This window comes from Arvicola amphibius, chromosome 8 (genome assembly GCF_903992535.2).
Source record: "Arvicola amphibius chromosome 8, mArvAmp1.2, whole genome shotgun sequence".
Taxonomy (NCBI): Eukaryota; Metazoa; Chordata; class Mammalia; order Rodentia; family Cricetidae; genus Arvicola; species Arvicola amphibius.
The window spans coordinates 14,428,397-14,450,598 of NC_052054.1; the positions used below are offsets into that span (position 1 = coordinate 14,428,397).

Sequence of the window (22,202 nt, forward strand, 5' to 3'; positions counted from 1 at the left end):
TACAGCAACCAGGATACAATGTTCACTTGTCTGAATCCATGAACTTGCTTCTCATATCCCGGAAATGCAACAGCCACACCTTTATCCCACCCTGTGCTTCAGTGTGCTGTTGACACACCACCCTAAAGGTGATTTTGAGTTTTTGCCACTTAACACTCCTGTTTTCCTTCTCGTTTTCCTCTTGCTACCCCCAGCCTTTCTTGACAATAACTGAAAGGCCCCCCCCCCCCGCCCCCGCTTGTCAGTGATCTACATGTTAAAACCGCATCTGTAGAAGCACAAGACATTCCATCCGCTGGGGAACTCAGAAGTCATTTGAAGACCCAGAGGCAGGAAAGCAACGCTATCAAAGACACCAGGCTCATCTTCAATCAGTGCCACTGTATGATGTCACACTTGCTACAGCTGACAGCTTAGGGAGTGAGCGAGAAGGCGGTGGTATGTTAGGACTCGGTCTGGCCATGTGATATGTGACGTGACGTGCCGTGCCTTTTATCTCTTTGTCGTGTAGGTCAGCTTGAGAAAATGGGAGCGATTTGAGACAAACAAGGACACGGTGGTCAGATACCTGTTCCAAACAGGGTCCAGCCATGAGCGCTTCCTGAGCTTCAGCAGTCTGGAAAGCTTGTCATCAGAGTTGGAACAGACAAAGGTATATCAGGGCCACACGGTTACTTGTTCTCCACCGTCACAGTTAGTATTACACATTTACTCGATTCTTACTGTTTACTGATGACCCAGTCTCTTCGGTACACGGTGGAACAAGAATGTAAGGAGGATTTACACCTTAAGAACTAAGACTTTTATGAAAGTGGGAAGGTACGAGTCCCCTGACAGAGATGTGTATAGATGATGGGACCCGGATATTTACGACTCAGTCGGGTAAGACTGGGAGAAGCAGGGTTTGGAGCCGGAAGGTTCTTGGATACAGACGTTCTTGGATAGAGGAATGCCCTCGCGTGGCAAAGGAGCTAGAGCGATGGCTCAGTCCCGCGGTGCGAGATGAATGGGTGTTAACTTGGAAAGGTAGGCAATACTTCAGCAACACAACCCCAAGTGGTACAGAGAACTGGGCCGTCTGGGAGTCCCTAAGATGGTCACACAGCCATAGATGTGCCTCGGGGGAGGGAACGCCTAAGCAGACCTAGAAATCAAATGGAAATGGTGAAAAGCTGGGGTGCCGTGCACAGGTAGAAAATACTTTGGGAGCCTCGCTGTGCACTTGCAGACACTGTCACACGAGCGTGTGGGATTGACACTTGGGGCTCTCGTGACCTCCTTATCCACTTATCCTATGTGACAACCCTTATTCCAGTTGACAACCTGTGGGTGGTTGTGCTAAGGGACTTCGGCTTCTTCCTATGCTGGTATGTGATTGTGTACACATGGCAAAGTCAAGTTAAATATTTCCCAACAGCCACGGACTGGCCTGGAAGTAAATGTTTAGAGAGCAGGGGCTGAAGGTTGCTCAGCTACTAAAGAGCGGAGGCTGGTTTCTCCTATAATTCTACCTGATGCGAACCAATTCTTTCCTAATGCCTTCTGCAGCCATTCACACATCATAGTCTCTGGACTCTGGCGACAACACCTTACATCATAACTCTATATGTTTGTTTAGCTTTGTTTTTTACCAATCTTCTTCTGTTCTGTGAAGCCCTCTGCCTTAAAATTTCCTGTGGGTAGTACGTGCAAAATATTATATAAAAAATTACAAGCAAGCGTTTTCAAACATCGCCTCCTCTGTGGCTCTGGAAAACTTGGGAGCCCAGCCATACCGGCTGACACGTTTGATTGCATTCAAGGAATTACACTGAGATTTGTGATCTTCAAAACTGGACCAGCAATGGCCTGGGGGCTCACAGGTAGTCATGAGAGGGATTGGATGCTATAGCATCAGCAAACATTATGCTTTGGGATACTGTGCATCTCTGTGCCATCAGGGAGCACTGCCTCATTCTGTATGAACCATAGGTGGCTTCTATACAATGATGCTCATGCGAGACTCAATGGAGATACTCAAGAGAGACAATTGAGTCTTTCAAACAGGAAGCTATAATTCCATGATGTAATTTTATCCCCTGTGGTATTATTTATGACTTTAGAAATGATCCTCTTAAATACAGACTTTTTATATGGCATTGTAGAATAATTTTAAGAGATGATTTGAATGACAGGCTGCTTTTTACAAATATTTACGTAAAAATTGTGTGCTGACTAGTTAAAAAAAAAGACGCCGATGAATGTTTAAAGCTCTTGTCAGATTTTTCTTGTGTGAGAAGAAATAAGACATTAATTTTCTTCGCTCAAGGTTATCACTAAGGTTTATGTTTTCTAATTTAATATTCAATGTTATTTACCTAACAAGCTTCAGGTAGCACCTAAAAGATAGCAATGTTTCATACAGATTAAAACTTCTGAATTAAAATAGCTCTGAGCTGCTGAAAACCAGCAGGTGGAATACCCAGCTTTCGTCTGCATGAAAGATGTAAAAATGATAATTGGTACCTGCCAGCAGACGGCACTTAAAAATGAATCTGTCGGTGGATGCTGAGTTCCCTTCCAGAATAGAACGTGATGGCGTACATTTCACACGCACACAAAAGAGCCTGGAGAGTAGGATCACCACAGACGGAAGACAAGTGGTGCAGAGCCACAGTGCAGGTTCCACTCCTTCAAACTCAGCTCTGCTGGAGCTGGGGACGCGGCGTTGCTGGGAGAGTGTGTGCCCAGCACACGGGAAGCCCCGAGCTAGAGTCCTCAGTGGGTCAGTCTAGCGTAATGCTGTACCCCTACAATCTCAGCACTCAAGAGGCAGGGACAGGAGGATCAATGCAGAGTGTGTTTGTGACCTGCTTGGTGTGCATGAGATTCTTTCTCCTTTACAAAGCAGAAGACTTGAAAGCTTCTTTCCTTCATGTTGCGTGTGTACCGGAATAAAGTAAGACTCCCTAGCATCAAAAACGGACTATGTTACTTCTCAGGGAGCTAATAACTTGTTTCTATAGAGAAAAATATATAAGGAAAAAATGGCTGGTGCTCTGCATTAGATAAGATATTTCTCTATCAGACAGATAAATCTTTCTGTTAGTTAACCTACACATCTACTGTCCCTGTGTTCAAAGAACGAATAACTGTTGGTTATTTTGTGAAGTGGCCAGTAGTAAATGAATATATTTAAGGATAAATTAATGGGTATAAGTATCTCAGAATTCAGAATGTTAGGCCTAAATCAGGAAAGGGTGGAAAACCAATTCTACAAAAGCTAGCAGAGACCTTTTAACAAAGCTTCTAAATGACTTATGAAAGTCTGTATGTCCAGAGCATTCTTGATCAATCTCTGAAGAATGCAAAGTTGGCTTGAGCGCAGCATCCAATAGTTTAGAAATGCTTACCTAACAGTGCTGCCGTCTTTGTTTTTTTGTGTCTGTTTGTGTTGTTTTTCTAGGAGTTTTCTAAGCGGACAGAAAGCATTGCCACCCAGGCTGAGAACCTTGTCAAGGAAGCCTCAGAAATGCCCCTGGGGCCCAGGAATAAGCAGCTGCTTCAGCAGCAGGCCAAGTCAATCAAGGAGCAGGTCAAAAAGCTAGAAGACACGCTTGAAGAAGAGTATGTGCTTCACAACTTCTGACCTTTGCTCTCTGGGGTAGCATCCCGTGTGGTCTCTCCTGTCTCCTAGTCCAGTCTTGCAAAAATCTCAAGGTGTCTGTATGTTTCTACCTGTCTTGAGGAAGCAACTCACAATCCAAAAAGAAAATTGTTCTCAGCCCAGGAACTGGTATCCATAATAATGAAAGTATACAAGCAATGTGGTGTTTACATTCTAAACTGGTATATTCATCACTAAGCCATATCTATTCGTTTCTGTGGCCTTCATATTATGCAGAGGCAATCTCCAAAAAAAATAACCCATGTTTACGTTTTTTTTTTACTATTTTATTCTAGTGTCACCTATTGAAGAAGAAATAAAGGCCTAAGAGCATATCATGTAGAAGGAATGCTTAAAGTCAAACTTAGAGTTCATGACTGTGTCCATAGTACCTCGGTATTCAAATTACCATGAATTCATATTCCCCTTCCAGAAATTACCTGCAAAACTCTATCTTGATTTGAAACTTTTAATATTTATCTGAAAAGAAGAAATAAGCTTGTGTCCCTGTGATATCCTTCTACAGAGTTTGGGGATAAGCTTTTGATATCGTAGTCAATAGTCTCTAAATTAATATCACTAACATTCTTAGTCAGTGGCACATTGAAGAATAGTCCATGATTCTCAAGAAACAGGACTGCAATCACAGGGACGGTTTCAGAATGCAAAAACCGTTCTTAGTCCTCTTGGGGCCTTGCATTGAACATTTTATATCTGCCTAAACTTTAAACTTTGATCAATATTTTATTTGAACTGACTCAAAACTTTGACAGCTTTATATTTGATAAACTCCGCCAAACTATGTAATCAGCAAATCTGAGACTATATTAGAAACAAAGCTACTTCGAAATGGATTACAATAACCATTTGAAGCTAAATTTTATGTAAAAACCTGTACTATAAGATAGATTGCATTTGCATTTTTTATACTGCTAAGTGCATTAGACACACACAGGGTTCAAAGCTGAGACTGTACCACTATTGAATTTGACAATCAAGTGATGCCATGTTTGTTCTTGGTATCAAGTGCCTTTTGTAATAAGGTATACTCAGTTACTTTTCCTTCACCCAAGGATATCAGTTAGTTTAGTGCTAGGGTTAGTATAGTTTCCTAGTTTCTTTCTATACTAAAAGCCATGTTCACCTGGTTATATGTCCAGAGCTAATTCCAACTGAGATTCTCCAGTTGAAGTCCAATTCATTAGACTTGCCACACAGAGAGCCAATGCTGTCTGTAAATAGTTCGGAAACTCATGAATGAATGTTTGTGAAAGTCTTTTGGAGTCAGGATTGTAGGAGACCTGTGACTCGCAGGAGACCATTATAGCTTACAAACCAAAGGCTTTACGGAGCTGATGGCAGCAGGTGCTGCCCTGCAGCCTGTGATTAGACCACGGCTCTACCTGGATTCACAAATGTGCACTTTACCAAATTACTTCAGTATAAAGTGTCCCAGTAGCACCTCCCCCCTGAAAGCAAAGGTAGCCTGTCAAACGATCAACCCCCAAAAGCTGTTCTGGGGGGGGTTCCCTACTCTGAGTGCTGAGGGCAGCTGCTTCTGTGCAGAGCTGGACCATGTGGGCTCACACGCTTCGAAGTCAGCACAAAACAGCGTTCAAAGTGCAGCTCCACTCACAACGTAGCACAGGCTCTGCCTCCTCCAGCACCCATTCCCCCAAGAGACAGGAAGGCTGGGCTCAGACAGGCAGCTCAGAGCAAGTATGTACGATTCTCCTGCTCCAATAGTTTCTGCTCTGAAAGAATCATGCATATCCTTTAACCTGGTGACAAATAGGGGAAAAATTGTCTTGCTATTCTTTATGGAAATACTGCTTTTAAACTTAATTTGGTTAATTTTAGTATTAAAACCATGGAAATGGTGAAAATCAAGTGGGATCATTTTGGCAGTAATTTTGAGAGCCTGTCCACCTGGATCAGTGAGAAGGAAAACGAACTCAATGCCTTGGAAACGTCGGCGTCTGCCTTGGACGTGCAGATCAGCCAAATCAAGGTGACCAGCACACACGTTATGCTTATAATCTCTCTTCCTTTCTTACATTTATATCACCCAAACCTATTTGATCCCAGGACAAATCTTCCATTCTTCCGTGACTCTTTTAAGTTGAACTCACGCCAAGCTAAGAAGTCATGATTGATGATTCTTTCTAGATAAAATTGTGTGTTAATACTGTCTGACTTACAGATTCAAAGTCAATATTATGTGCGCTATCATTAAACTATTTTTTATGGTTGCATTATTCTTTTCCTTGATTTTGGTTTGACACCCATGGACTGCCCTGTTCATGCATTTATACATCATGAAATATATTCATCATCCACAACTAACTGCCCTATTTAAGAACTGTTCCAAATGTCAGACTCAAGTATTAGCTGTGTCAGCCAGGCATGGTGGCACATTCTCTAAGTCCAGAAATCACAAGGTAAGGATGAAGAGACTGTCAAAAGTTCAAGGTCAGCCTGATCTACTTGCTGAGTTCCAGGACCTTCTGGGATGTATAGTGAGACCCTGTCTCAAAAAGCAAAAAAAAAAAAAAAAAAAAAAAAAAACAACCACTCTCTACCCACCCAAAATGCACTAGTGGCATTTACCCTTACTAAACAGCAGGGGGAGCTAGAAATATTTCTTTTGTAGAGAAAGCCCTTAGAACTGGTGTTTATTCTTTTCATGGATGAACTTGTTGTCTGGACAGTCATTCTGGTGCCTTAGCGCTCCCACTGCCAAAAGAGCTAGCTATACAAGTTATCACTAACCACTTCAGGAGGAAAACTAAAAAAAAAATGGGCTAAAATAATTGAGATTGGAGTGACCATCCTTTGTTTATATATATTCTTTGTGAATTATATATATGTATATATACACATACATATACATATATATAATATGAGGATTTTCTATATGTGTGCAGTGCATTTTGATCGCATCTATCAGCTAACCTCCCTCTGCTCTGATGCCTTTCGGAATCCCCACCATGTCCTCCTTCTGAACTCCATGTCCTCTTTTAGACAGACATTCTCTATTTTATACAATTTTATGCCACACGGGTTCAGATTCGGTCACTTCCTTCTGCTAGCTCTGTTCACAGTTTAAAATGGAAAACTCCTCTGCCACTAAATATAATAATAGATGCCGAGGTGAGGACACATTTCACGCTGTGGCTCAGAACACGTGGCGGCCATGTGCAGGGTGGGAGGGTGCTATGGTGTTCTGCTGACACTGCTCTTGATCGCCAGATCCTGCACAATCAGAGATCCCTAGGATGTGGCAAACATAGCCTTTCCGGGAGAGCAGCTACCAAGCCCTGAGACAAACTTCATGAATATTTTAACTCTTTAATAAAAAAATTGTCATTTAATAATTTTCACTACATTCTAAGAAAAAAATGATACATTTAAATTGGTCTCAAGACGTCTCCTTCCAGGGATTAACAAGCACTTTATGACTGATTTTATTCATCCAGTAATTCATTTACTGTAATACTTAGTTTTATCAGAGCAATTTTGAATTATGTAATTGCTCAGATGTCATCCCATTCCTCAGGAAAAATTAGAAATATTTAATTATTAAATATATAGTCAGTTATGGATTTTTTTTACCATCAAACTGGAAATACATTTTGATACATCCAAAATGGCACTTGAGTTATGATCTGAAATATATAAAACAGATGTGAATGACAATAAAGATGTGTGTCAACAGCCGCAGCAACAGAGGAATCCAAAAGACTTGGATATGCAAGGTTCATAGTCTAATGCCAAACTGATGGTTTGAATCGTTACACTAATTCAGAAAGAATAAGAATACATTTGCAATATCCTTTTCACCTTAAATCAAGCTGACCATTAAAAGTGATGGGGTATTTGCAGGCTGTAAAGACAGTCTAAGCCCATTCTTGTTCAGCATTGTGTGTTTTTCAAAGACTGACAATTAGTAACAACATATTCCTGGCTCACTTTCCATCCTACCTCTGCTAGGAGTCTCTCTCCCCTTCTCTCTCTCCCTCCCTCCCTCTCTTTCTCTCCCTCCCTCTCTCTCTCTCTCTCTCTCTCTCTCTCTCTCTCTCTCACACACACACACACACACTCACACACACACACACTCACACACACATCATACACACACACACTCACACACACACACACACACACACACACACACACACACACACACACACCCTCATGATCTAATCCCATGGCTTGTGTTCACAAATTTGCTGACGAGATGAATGGGCCTAAGAACCCATAAGTTTGTTCACAACTAAGGTTCTTTCTGTTATATGCCATGATTATGTAGACAAATTATTGATTCATATTAGACAATACACATTTTGGACTATGGGTGTTTTTTTTTTTCAAAAAGAATCTAATAAGACAGCAAAAGAAACAGACACCGTTTATGCTCAGATAACATTATCTACCAGGTACCCCATGTAGCCATGCATATAAAAATTGAGAATGAAAGATTATGTCAAACAGACTTAAAGGTGACCCAAACTCTTTTCAATTGTCTCATCGTGACAGAAGTCACACATTTACCTTTCCTAGGGTAACAGTATTTTCCATTTAATGTTTTCCTATTGTTTTGCTGAATTTGCACCCCTCAGAGAAATGACTTGCATTTTCTTGTGTCTGAGACCCCCCCCTCCACGGCTGCTCACACATATGTACACACATCCTACACAGCTCTCCGTTCTTTTTCTGCAATTAAATGGAAGATATGTACACATTATTTCTCTGTAGAGTACCTAGCCAATGAAGAGAGCAGTGAAATCTCAGGTCCTATGAGAAATCGTCAGCTATTAAAATTCTTAGACCGGGTGTGTCTGGTTCCTGATGATGGTGGCTGAATAAACCGCTGAGTTATGTAGTGGGAAACCACTGGCCGAAGGAATAAATGATAGATTGTCAAAGGCTGTTTTAATGTGTGACTAGAAAGGGTTTAGCAAATACAGCATACTCAGTTACACTTGGAAAGGTTAAATACGTGCAAATATGACCGGTTTTGGAAGTTTCTGGAACACGCAGCTTTCCCAGACCAGCTGACCTTTAGTATTTTCTCGGTGAGGAAACCGCGTACTCCTCTGTCTTCAGTTGACCTGTGAGGGCACAGGGCTAGCTTCTCGCTTATTTCATCGCGAGACGTGGCCGTCTCTCTCTTCCGCATGCAGCCCACACCGCCACCATGGCCAAGCACTTTTTCATGTGCTTCTATGCATCTGTTCTCCCCAAATGAGGCCAGGAAGCGGGTGGCGTCTGTTTGCAGCTGCTTGCCCCTGCCCCGAATGGTTTAGACGTCAGTGAAGCATGCTGTCCTGGTAGTCTCTGCTGCTGTTGTCTCACGAAGGTGAGCCTGCTCAGCCCTCACTGACATTTCCTCTTGTTTCAAATATTAGGTCGCAATTCAAGAAATAGAAAGCAAAATCGACAGCATTGTAGGGTTGGAAGAAGAAGCCCAGTCCTTTGTCCAGTTCGTCACCGCTGGAGAGTCTGCTCGCATCAAAGCCAAGCTGACCCAAATAAGAAGATACTGGGAGGAGCTGCGTGAACACGCACGGGGCCTGGAAGGGACGATCCTGGGACGCTTATTACAGCAGCAAAAGTTTGAAGAGAATTTGACAAAGGTGAGAACTGGCCCATGCGTGGTAAACTTACATATTAAATACATGGAAATACAGTGAACGCTCCAGAAAAGGAGCAATAAAGAAAGACCACATGCTAACAACCCAACAAGTGGTTAGAAACTACATTCAGCAACTATCGATACGGCAACCTTGGGATGTACAAACCTCGTTATACACTGTGTTAGGTTAAGTCTTAGTACCTTTGCAATGATTTTAGATTTTATTAAAAAGCCTTTTTAAAAATGCAAGCGTGACATCAGAAACTCATCTACAACAGAAAGATTGCTGAGTTCTCAATTACCTCCTCTGCCTTGGTATATATCTTAAATTATTTTTATGTCCCACCATTTTTTTTTTAGATCCGGCAATCTGTGTCTGAATTTGCAGAGCGGCTGGCTGATCCCATTAAAATATGTTCCTCAGTTGCAGAGACCTACAAGGTTCTCCAAGAGCATATGGTGAGAGTGCATCGCCACACTTTTTTGTATTTATCCACTCAAAAATTTGGTTACTCCTACTTGAAAGAAAAACAGCAAATATTGTGAGAGTTAAACCTGGAAATATTTTAGGTTAGTTGAGGAATTAAATGGTTCAAACAACATCATTTCTTATAACAAAACATCTGAGTATGTAAATTAGTTCTCATTTTAAAAATATATAATATATATTATATAAGATTAATATTATGATAAATATATATTTATAAAGGGGATAGTCATTTAAAAGATATTTACTGAGAAGGGGAGATGCGTGAGTTGATAAAGCACTTGTATGTAAGTACCTATTGGATCCCAAGCACCCCCGGAAAATCGGACCGGGCACAGTGGCCTTCTGAAATGTTCAAGAGGCAGAGACAGGCCCACAAGGGCAAGATGACTAGACTAGTCGGAGATATTCTGGGTTCAGGAGAGATCTTACACCCACTAACAAAGTGGGAAGTAACTGAGAAAGATACCCAACCTCAAATTTGAGTTTCTGTATGTGTGTACCACACATGTCCACACATGCAAACATACACTTGCCTACCTCACACTCATAGATATATATGATGTGTAAATGTGCTTATACATGTATTATGTATATATACATATATATACATATATATACATATATATACATATATATACATATATATGTATATATATATATATATATGTTTCTCTTCTCATCAGAGTATGTGATGTTTTCAAGTTAGCTCTTTAATAAATCCCTGTCCTCCTCTCCACTTTTTATGTGTAAGAAAAAATGGCACATGCAGAGTGAATTTTAGACGCTAACCAGCCACATTTAGATGTGAGAGAATCTCTTTCCCCCATAAAAAGATCTCTAAGAATTGGCATCTTTGAGCTGGCTATGTAACTCCCGATCACTATCAGTCTTCAGCAAGACAACAGATAGCCCTGGGAGAACGCAGGGAAAGGTGCAAAACTCGAGAATCACGCACAAAGAGACACTCACAGGAAACACGCTGACTGAGGAGCAAAACAACATTCTTGGTCCCTGCTTTAAAAACACGTATGCAACAGACTTGTCTCTACTATAGAGGAAGGGAGCTGCAGGCACAGAGAAGAGATGATCAGCAAACACACATCTGGAAAGGATGTTGTTCAAATTGTACAGCCGTGTATACTTTCTTCAATGTGTTATGTCTAAGACATGAGCTGTCCCTGAACATAGTCTTCATGATTTAAAAAAAAATTACATTTACATATTTCTTACCAGGGGTGGTGTAGAGGTCAGAGGACAACTTACAGAAATTGGTTCTCTCCTTCTACCATGTGGGTCAGAGGTATCAAAGTCAGTCATCCTGTTTGATGGCAGCCACCTTTACCCGCTGAGAGAGCTCACAGGCCACAGCCCCAGGAAAGTCTGCCTTTCTTCAGATTTCTGCATCCCAGAAGCCACTTTCTCCTCAGAGTCAACGTCTTGCTAAAAATCATGGCAGGACACTCTTGGCTTGTTGAACTCTGTGGCAGCCTTTCTGACTGAAGGGTTGGATGGGTTGTGTTGGGTCTTGTAGATGGAGTGGCAGGGCTGCGTCCCACCACCCGGCTAGCTTTACCCAAAATAATTACATGGAAACTGTATTCTTTTAAATACTGCCTGGCCCATTAGTTTCAGCCTCTTATTGGCTAATTAACCCACATTTAGTAATCCGTGAAGCACCACGAGGTGGTTGCTTACCAGAAGAGATCTTAACCTGCGTCCATCTTGGAGATGAGAGGTATGGCGACTGCCTGAAGCATCTCCCCAACTCTGCTTCCTTTCTCCCACAATTCTGTTCTGTCTACTCCTCCTACCTAATTTTCTGTCTTCTTAAAGGGCCAAGGCAGTTTTTTTATTAATCAATGAAAGTAACACATAGACACTCCTCCATCAGGGTCTCACCGAAAAATGAGCCTCATTGTTCATGCCACGCTGTTACTGCCACCCAGCTGTCTCCTCAGCCACAGTTCTGACCTCTGGGATTTCAGTTACCTGAGGTCAAGTACAGGTTAATGATACTAAAGTAAAAATCTTAGAAATGGGTAGATCATACCTTTTAAAAAACCTTCATTCCACTAGAAAGGGTCTGACAGAGTATATCACACAAGGGGGTTTATAGACTGACCACAGGATACCCTGGGTAGCCCAGCAGGCGTTGTCTGCATGCTGGAGGGGATGAGAACCTGAGAACAGTCCTCAGGACCATTTGCAGTTCCAGTCAGGCATTGGTGGTCGGGAGGATGCCTGAAGAATGACTGTCTTCCTTATTAGAAGGCAGAGGATGCAGCAGGTGGAGCAGCAACAGCAGAGTAGGTGTCCTCACCAGCAAATGATGAAGGTGGACAGGCAAAAAGTGACAACTTTCCCCTCGGATCTCCTTCTATCAGGAGTGCTCCTGGAGGGTTAAACCTTCTCCACCCACCCAGAGGCGTGTCTCTTAGTTGATTCCAGATCCAATTGAGTTGACAGCCAGTCCCAACCATCTCAACTACAGGATGTAATTATAACTGTCTTCTTCATTTATGTTGCTAGTCACTTGCCCTTCTTGGTTTATAAACTAAGCTTGGCATGGGTATAGAAAAAGTAGACTGTGCATAGGTTGACATCTGCATTTGCAGGTACTGTGAAGCATTGTGGCCCACACCTCCTGTGAATCAGGATGCTCCTGTCTCCTCTGCTCTTTCCTCAGGATCTCTGTCAGGCCCTGGAGGCTCTCAACAGCACAGTCACCACCTTCTCAGCCAGCGCCCAGAAGGCAGCAAACAGAGAGTCCTGCACCCAGGAGGCAGTGGCCTTACAGAAGCGGTATGAGGAGATACTGCACCAGGCCAAGGAGAGACAGAAGGCACTGGAGGACCTGCTGGCCCACTGGCAGAGGTGAGCAGCGTTAGCTCTTGACTTGCTCTCTATGGTGGATAGGGGAGTCCAGATGAGCGGTTCCATAAGTGGTGGGAAATAGTCACCCTAGATATGAGATGAGTGAGTTTGGATGTCTGCTGCAGGGTATGCCTTGAGAAGGAAGCCTGAGAGTAGAGAGGAAGTGTATGTATCCTAACCTATTGTACAGATGCGCGCAAGTGCGTGAGAATTCGCGTGAAAATGAATTACGTTAACCCCTTTGGTCTGCAGGAATAACACAGCCATTGAGCATAATTTCTGAAAGTTCATGTCAGACCCACCAGCCTAGAGAGAACGTGTCTTCTAGGGTAACCATCTTGGATGAAGTAAGGTCTTTTTATCTCTTTCTTTAGGCTGGAGAAGAAGCTGTCGCCCTTTCTGACCTGGTTAGAGCGATGCGAAGCCATAGCCAGCTCGCCAGAAAAGGACATTTCTGCAGACAGAGTCAAAGTGGAGAGTGAAGTACAGTTAATACAGGCAAGCTCAAAGAGGGTGGCGGGATGGGATGATCTTGTATGGTTGCATTTTTCAAGTTAATTTATTAGTGAAGTATCTAAGTCCCTTGGCCATCCCGAAAGCACCATTTGACGTCAGGCATGCTGAAAGAAAGGGGGCACTCCCAACTCACAGACATGGTGACAATGGGAGCTTGGCGGTTGCCTGTGTCCATGGAGTCTTAGACAGCCCTGTAATACAATGTGTAGCGTCTGAATATAATTGGCATTCCAGGAGAAGGATGGGCGAGTCAGAAATGCATAGATTGGGTGAGGCTGGCAGCAAATATAATCGCTCCACTTTCGAACATAGGTGATTTTTTTTTAAAACGAAAGGTGTTTTTGTAAAAAAGAATAGAATGTAAAAAGAAATCAAGAATGATTGTTATAGTCAAGAAAGACAAGAAAAAAAATGAAGCCCCAATAGGAAAACAGAAAGACACTGTAGCTTAAAGCCAATATTCTAAATTTAAATAAAAAACATTTTCATTACTAAAGCTGCATACAATATTGCTGATTTCTGGATATTAGTAATGTGTTCTGAGGATGCTGTCTGAGCCAAAAAAGTCAGCAGGCAAAATTGCTTCTGAAAAGAGCCCTATTGTACAATAGATTCTTTCTTGACTTCCGACATCACTCTTCGGTGTAGCTAGTGAAAGAAGCAGAGACCTGCTAGTTTGATGTTTTTCCTAATAGTCCCCTCAAGATATCTGAAGTGTCTGAAGCCACTGGCCGCCTCCTGTTTCTTCCCTCCCTGACTCCGGGAGGGTGCAATTCCCCTCATCCTTCCCACTCTGGCTTACAAAGCTCGAATGGTCTTCCTGTTCCCAAAAGTCACTTTCCAGAAACCCTGGGGCTTCCCTATGGGTGAAGGGGCTCACAGCTCAGTTTGACCCTTTTACAAGTGAGGAAAGGAGGTTCCAGAAGGAGAGCCATGGCTCCTTTCCCTATAAATAAAACCAGAAATCCACTCTCCACTTTAGCAATGCCTGTCTTTATCCCATTGGAGATTCTTTCACTTGTTCAATGAAACAAAATAAAAAATATTGACGGGAGCCTGCTGTGACCCAGGGACTGCGTCAAACACTGAAGCCATAAAAATGAGTGTCAGCCAGTGAGAAGACTGAGAGAGATCAGAGGTCTCTGTCACAGGGTCTGGACACTGCAGTCAGCCAACCCCCCCACCCACCCAAATTGTGACCTGACAAAGTGGGTGTATGATGCTCACCTCCTGGCCTTGCTCTTCCCAGGCCCTCTCTTCCCTGTATCCTCCCCAGCATTGAGTCCAAAACTTTAGGGGTCTTTCTTGTCATCATGGAAGGGTTTTCCATCCTTTCCTGCCTCTCCAGTTTTGTTTGCATCCTATGTAGGGCCCCACAGAGACGCAAAAGGAGCCTCTTGATAAGTGTTTACTATGTTCTAGTCATCTCGCTTGTGATCACTTTGCTTTAACCATTTAATCACCTGCTGTTATCTTTGATTTCTCTTGTTAGCAAGAGCCAAAGGTTTTCTTGGCCTCAGAGCATCCAAGAAGTTCATTGCCTAATCATCAAAAATAAAAATAAAGCAGTTGTATTGCATGCAAATAAAATGAACACCCCCTTAAGTTCTTTAGTTTTGCCTAATACAGCCACACCATATTCCCGGTGCCTGGAGTGACATCTCGATTTAAAATTACAATCTCTTCTGCAGTATATTGTCCTTGATTTTTTTTTTGTTTACTCAGTTTCCTCATTGTCAGAGAAACTCACAGCTTCCATATTTGCCTATTTGTTACTCAGACACGGAAAAACCAAACAGGCCTCAGTATCATTTAAAAAATTGATAAAGGTGGCCGAGAGCCCATGATAAACCAAGTAACAACAACTCTCTATGAATCTCACAAGAATGTAAAGCCAGCCTCAAGCAGTCTGCTGGGTCAGTCCTGTTAGAGTGAGGCCTGTCTTCTTACACCGTTCTACAGGCTCTGCAAAATGAAGTTGTATCCCAGGCCTCGGTGTACAGCGATCTCCTGCAACTCAAGGAAACCCTGTTCACAGTGGCCTCCAAGGACGACGTGGCGGCGATGAAGCTGCAGTTGGAACAGCTGGATGAACGCTGGAGAGACTTACCACAGACAATCAACAGAAGGTTGGTTCCTGGCCAAAGGGCCCCAAATGGTGCTCGTTTGTCTGCTAGGGTGAACGGTGTGTTTCGTTTGATTTACTTAATGTGGCTGTTCGAGGAAAGATTATAGAAGAGATGAAAACTACTATCTGTCGTGTTTGGATCCAGAGGTCCTCAAAAGTGAACATTGCTGGTGAGCCTGGATGCCAAACATGGCTCTTACAATGGGCCCAGTGATGAACCCAGCTCAAACACATTGAATAGAGAAGGTTGCTGTCATTTGTATTATTTATTATATTTGGGAGAAAATGGCTACTAATATTTTGCCTCGTGTGTTATTTATTTTTCAGCCAGAAGTGTTTTATACATGACTGCTTCTCCGTATCACTCCAATGTACACATTTGGAGAAACATAATAAAATCATGTAGCATTAAATGGAGGTGAAAATAGATTGAATCTTAATTAAGTGAAGGATTAATATTTGGCATATAGATCTTTCTAATTAAAAGCATGCCTGTAACTGGTATTGATTTCCAATGGTTTCATTTTTGGCATAGCAGCTGCACCTGAATCTATGGCTGGTTCATCTACTGACTGAGGTTTAGCAAACACTGCCCAGCTGCTCAGGTTGAAGCCCGCCTCTGCCTATGTAGCCACAAATGTAATTTTCAGCTAAGTCTCTGTCATTCTATTTTACCAATAAAGACTCTGGAATCAGATACTAGGGTCAAAACCTGCTAACCCAGAGAGGTTGAGAAGCAACAGCTAACCTTCCTTCTTAGCCAGCCACCCAGCAAGAGAACATCTCTTCTGCCATCCCAAATAAAAAAAGAACCACAAAACTCAAATCCCTTTCTACTACTTTCGTTGTTTCTCTATCCCTTTTCTGTATTCCCTCCAACTCTCTATGGCTACCTCCTGTCAACTAGTCACCAGCTCTGCCTCCTGACCCAATGTCTTATTTAATTAACAGAAACCCAGGGTTCATAGTGTGATCAAATACCCGGCAACAACCAGTGTGGTTCTGCACACGCTTTAACCTCTCTGGCTGCCAGAAAGTTCACCTACTCAGCAACTGTTCACTGCGTTTCTGAAATGAAACTCTGTTGCTAGGCACGGGAGGTCATTCCCCACTTTCATAGTGTCTGTGCTTGCTTCCTTGTTATCTCTCATTTGTGCAATCAACCAACAGACGTTGACAGGGTCCCTGCTGCGCGCCAGGCACCACAACAGGTGCCAAAGCCTTTAGAGTGGACAAAACTTAATCCTGAGCAGTTTTAAAACCAAGCTGAGGCTAACAAGAAACCCATGAGAGGGGCATGAGAGGGGTGGCACAGAGAACTATAGAAAGGAGGGAGAAGAGGATGGTTAGTTGCCCGGGGGAAAGTCACAGAGAGGTAGCAATAGCAGTTCTTCAAAGTCAAGAAGCTTCCCTTAGAACAGGGACTGTTTACTAACTCCCAGAGAGAATGAGAGGACTTTTAACTGACACAAGCATGGGAAGACATTGAAAGTACAAGCTACACACACACACACACACACACACACACACACACACATGTATGTATGTATGTATGTATGTATGTATGTATGTATGTATAAACTATGCATGCAAGATGTTCCAGTAGCTTCCTGTTCCATAGTATAGTATATTCCATGTGATAAAACATTATGACAAAGAGACTTAGGAGAACAAAAAGGGCTTATTTCAGCTTACACTTCCAAATCACAGTCCACCACTGAGGGGAGTCAGGGCAGGAACTTGAAGCAGAAACCACGGAGGAAGGCTGCTTGCTGGCTCACTGACAGGGCTGCCCTCAGCAAGCCCAGGATCACCTGCCAAGGAATGGTGCTGCCCATAGCAGAGTGGGCCCTCCTCCATCAATTAACACTCAAGTTAAAGCTACATGGAGCATAAAGATAGTCTGTAGAGAAACTGAATGTACACCACTGGAATAACATCAAAGGTTACTATTTTTAATTGCAGTTTGGATTATGATCTCATTAACCTATTAGTAATCAGTTAATTCCCTTGCTTTATAAGTTGGTTGATCTCTGCAAATAGGCCAGTCCTCTTTTCCAATTCTGTCATTATAAAAAACAAATAAAATTCTTGCATTTGTGGAGTGGAAAGAGGGGCAAGACTGGGTTGGAGGAAATAAATGTATCATTAAACAAATGAATGAAAGAGGCTGTTTTGTTCCTGGTGATAAATACTGGCAAAGCAACACAATAAGGCACGGTGGCACTTTAGACACAAGTGAGCAGTACGCCAAGGCACTGGTGACCCACACACAGCAGAGCGAAGAAATAGGCAAAGGTTCTAAGACAGGAATGAATGGACATGCACCAGAGAGGCAAGGGAGAGCGGGCAGGCTCTATCAGATGGGTCCAGAGAAACAGATGAAGCAGGACACAGGACACCACAATCGCACGTCATAAACTCTGAGGAGTTCGTCTTCCTAGCTCTAACAGGAAGTCCTGCCTGGCTGTCACCTTGAGTGTAGGCAGCTGGGGAAGGTATGGGGGCTGTAACACTGTCAGTTTAGGGTGCTTCTAGAAACTGGGCAAGAGGAAAGGGCCTAGACCGGAGATGGGTGGGATCTGGCACAGGGAGAGGTGCCAATCTGCATGTGGTGCTGATGCTGCTAAAGCAACAGATACAGATGAGGTTTGGTGATGGCGATGCAGTGCAGAAGCACAGAGAAGGAAGAGCAACCCACCAGAGTGGACGGGGGTTCCCCGAAAGCAGGAAGACCAGGAGAAAGATGGGGCTTGGGAGAGAAGGAAGAGCAACCCACCAGAGTGGACAGGGGGTTCCCAAGAGCAGGAAAACCAGGAGAAAGATGGGGGTTGGGAGAGAAGGAAGAACAACCCACCAGAGTAGACAGGGGTGCCCAAGAGTGGGAAAACTAGGAGAAAGATGGGGCTTTGGAAGAAGGAAGAACAACCCACCAGAGTGGACAGGGGTCCCCGAGAGCAGGAAGACCAGGAGAAAGATGTGGCTTAGGAGAGAAGGAAGAACAACCCACCAGAGTGGACAGGGGGTCCCAAAGAGCAGGAAGACTAGGAGAAAGGCATGGCTTGGGGGTCTGAATATACCCAGAGGCCTGGCTTGTCTCTGTATAGCTATTTTATTTTGCTCAGGAAGTAAGCTCCAGCGTAAGCATTCGGGTCATAGCCAACCACTTACTACCCCTCTCCCCACAGGATGCACTTCCTCCAGGCTGTTCTGGCTGAGCACCAGCGCTTTGATGAGCTGCTGTTTTCCTTCTCTGTCTGGATTAAGCACTTTCTCAGCGAATTGCAAGAGACTTCAGAGATAAGCTTAAGGGACCATCAAGTGGCTCTCACCCGGCACAAGGTAAAATGGATTCTCTCAAGATGGAAACAGACGTGTTCAGAAAAGAGGCCCCTTGAATTCAAAGTGGTAGCACACTAAAATACATACACAGCAACAATTTAGCTTTCGTGTTTGTATGAAAAATGGCTTGAAAATTGGACTTATGGACCCAGCCACTGTGTTGTGCAGGTAGATTTCAGATAAAACAGCAGGGTAACCCCAACAGTAACAACAACAACAAAACCCCTGTAATTTAGAGCATAAAATGTTAAGAATTTCTATTTTTGAGTTTTCTATTTTGTTTTGGTCCAAAACCAAAGACTGATACAAATTCCACTGTCTCTGCAGCTCATTTTTTCTGAATTAACTACTTTGTATAAATATGGTCCCAAATTCATGAATTATTGATATTTTCCTTATTTGTTACCTATGAACAATGCCTATTGTGGTGCTATTAAAATCCAAAGTCAGATATTGATCAAGTATTGAGATGCTAGAGTTTCTATATAGAATCCATATAAAACATTTAACAATTGCTAAGTGTTTATTCTATGCCGGCTTTGTATGCCCCTGCTAAGAAAAGAAAAGTAAACCTTACAGTCTCCAGGACAGGAGACAGTTTTGCAGCTGATAGAATCACAGGCTGAAAGTCCATAGCACTCCAAGGAGCCTGCCAGAGAGGCGGTGCTTTCTGACTAGGTGCTTCAGAGGGATGGTTCTCAGGTTGGTCAGCTGACCCAAGTCAGAGTCTTTAAATAGACTGACTTCACAAAGGTGAAAAGAGAATGGACTTATGTGGGCAGGCTTTCTAGAGGAAAACCTTTAAGTACAAGGAGATTAGGTGTGTGGAGTGAGAAGAGTGGTTTAATTGTCAGGCTGGGGACTATCTAAAGCCATCATGGTCAAGCTTAAAACAAGTGATGGTTTCTCTGTTGTTGACTGTGGTTTCCTGTTCTGCCTGGTTCCTGCAGTTGTTAAGTACCAAAGAATCACACAGAGGTCTACATTAATCATAAACTGATTAGCCCATTAGCTCAGGCTTCTTATAACTTACATAACTTACATAATTCTTGTCTGTGTTAGCCATGTGGCTTGGTACCTTTTACTGCGAGGCAGTCACATCTTGCTTGCTCTGTGTCTGGGTGACAACTGCAGACTGCAACTTCCCTCTTCCCAGAATTCTTGTTGTCCCACCTCTACTTCCTGCCTGGTCACCCACCTCTACTTCCTGCCTGGCTACTGGCCAATCAGCGTTTATTAAAAATAATACAAGTGACAGGATAAAAAAACATTGTCCCACAGCAGTCTGTGATGGGAACTGGGCTAAAATCGATATCAATCTTCTGTTGGGTTTTAAACATGGTATATTGAGAATTGGTCAAAATCCTACACTCAAATAAAATGTAGACCTGATTGGAAAGTAATTAAGTCAGTGTTGTGTTCTATATGGCTTGCATAGACAAGCAAAATTAAATCAGTGTTGTGGTCTATATGGCTTGCATAGACAAGCAAAATTGAAAAGCTTATGAATGATTAGGGAAGCATTGCTATAGATAACTTTAAAATATTTTATTATTTTTAATTATGCATATATTAAAATGTGTGTGAGTGAAGTTGTACATATGAATATAGCTGCCCACAGTGGCCAGTAGAGGTCATTGTATTTATTGGAGGTAGAATGATAGACAATCGTGAGCCCTCTGAAAGGACATGAATCAGTTTTAACCACCGAGCCATCTCTTCAGCACCTGTGGATGAATTCCAAGTACAAAGCTAAAGGCCGATGATAGGGCTTAGTCAGTAAACCACCATGGAAGTTCAAGAACCAAAGTTTTATCTCTAGCACTCATATGAAAATTTCAGACCTGGTAGCATGTGCCTTCAGTCCTAGTTCTAGGAGGCGGTGAGAAGATGATCCCTCAGGCTTCCTAACCAGCCAGTCTCACCTAGTCAAGCACCTAAAAGTTCACTGAGAGACCATGAAGGGGTGAGCAACCGAAGAAGATAGTCAGTGTTGACCTCTAGCCTATGCATACATGCATACACTCATGCAAGCCAAGTCACACATACACAGAACTATAAAGAATACTTAAATAAATGCTAGGCACTCCATCACACATGCTATCTACCTCGAGATCGCAAACCCTATTGTTTATAAAGTAATAACTGTGGCATGTCTGAGAACCAAAGACTCTCCTCCCTTCCAGGACCATGCCACAGAAATAGAGAAGAAAAGGGGCGAAGCAGAGAGTCTGCAAGGTCACCTGGCAAAGCTGCGGTCTCTGGGACGAGCTGAGGACCTTCACCCGCTCCAGATCAAGGTTGATGATTGCTTCCAGCTCTTTGAGGAGGCCAACCAGGTAGTGGAGAGGCGGAAGCTGGCTCTGACACAGCTCGCGGAATTCCTCCAGAGCCATGCTTCTGCATCCACTCGCCTCCACCAGCTCAGGCAAACAGTGGAAGCCACCAAAAGCATGAGTAAACAGCAGTCAGAGTCCCTAAAGAAAGACCTTGATGATGCTATTCAAGACGTGAAAGCATTAGAACCCGGCGCCATCAGTCTTGATGGCATCCTGACCAAAGCCCAGTACCACCTGAAGGGCGGGAGCCCGGAGCAGAGGACCTCCTGCAGAGCCACCACAGACCAACTCTCGTCAGAAGTGGAGAGGATCCAGAACATTCTGGGAACCAAGCAGAGTGAAGCAGATGCCCTGGCAGTATTGAAAAAGGCTTTCCAAGACCAGAAAGAGGAGCTGCTGAGAAGCATTGAAGACATCGAAGAAAGGACCGACCAGGAGCGCTTAAAAGAGCCCACCCGCCAGGCTCTGCAGCACAGGTCAGAAACCTGGCGGACGCCAGTCTCTTCTGCTTTCTGTTTGCTTGGGAATTCATTTTTGTACCAAGAGTTAATAGTGCCCCGTGTGGGCAACTGTCTTTTCTCACTATCTCTGTCTGTTTCTCTGTGTCAACCACGCCCCCCCCACCTCTCCCCCACACCTTGCTACTGCCCTTGAAGGTAAATGTGACACTTGGGAATTGTTAATTTATCTTTGATTTCCTTAAGGACCTTTGTAATGACAGTTTATGTATGGACACTCTGAGACCTTACCTACATGAGGACAGAACATCTTATTATCTATTGGTTGTTTTTTGTTTTTATTCTTTCTTTCTTTCTTTCTTTCTTTCTTTATTTATTTATTTAATTATTTAGGGGGTGGTTGTTTTGTCTTGTGTTTTTTTTTCCCCAGGCAGGGTTTCTCTGTGTAGCTTTAAGTGTCCTGAAAATTGCTCTGTAGACCAGGCTGGCCTCAAACTCACAGAGATCCACCTGCCTCTGCTGTCCAAGTGCTGGGATTAAAGGCGTGCGCCACCATTGTGTGCCTATCCTATTATCTATTGAAAGCAATTTATTCCTGTCAAGAATTCAGGCAGAGGGGCTGGAGAGATGACCTAGCAGTTAAGATCATCTGCTTCTGCAGAGGGCTGGGGTTCAGTTCCCAGCACTTCCATGATGCCATATAACCATCCACAACTCTGATTCCAGTTCCAGGGAATCTGACACCCTCTTCTGGCCTCTCTGGTCACCAGA

The 22,202-nt window shown here is 43.2% G+C and overlaps 1 protein-coding gene across 6 annotated transcripts in view; it reads left to right on the plus strand.

The window, feature by feature from the left end:
• The window catches only part of Syne1 (spectrin repeat containing nuclear envelope protein 1), a 467,607-nt gene that overhangs the window by 173,577 nt on the left and 271,828 nt on the right, over positions 1 to 22,202 (plus strand). For 5 of the 6 annotated variants that reach the window (XM_038339737.1, XM_038339735.1, XM_038339736.1 and 2 more), the window contains exons 1-3: positions 15,132 to 15,293; positions 18,481 to 18,634; positions 20,821 to 21,449. In XM_038339737.1, coding sequence (XP_038195665.1) covers positions 15,229 to 15,293; positions 18,481 to 18,634; positions 20,821 to 21,449 — 848 coding nt within the window. In that variant the 5' untranslated portion in view covers positions 15,132 to 15,228. Of the gene's footprint in view, positions 1 to 511; positions 653 to 3,445; positions 3,607 to 5,506; positions 5,658 to 9,057; positions 9,286 to 9,644; positions 9,744 to 12,460; positions 12,649 to 13,022; positions 13,147 to 15,126; positions 15,294 to 18,480; positions 18,635 to 20,820; positions 21,450 to 22,202 lie in introns of those variants that run through there. The other variant, XM_042055521.1, reaches the window with a different exon arrangement.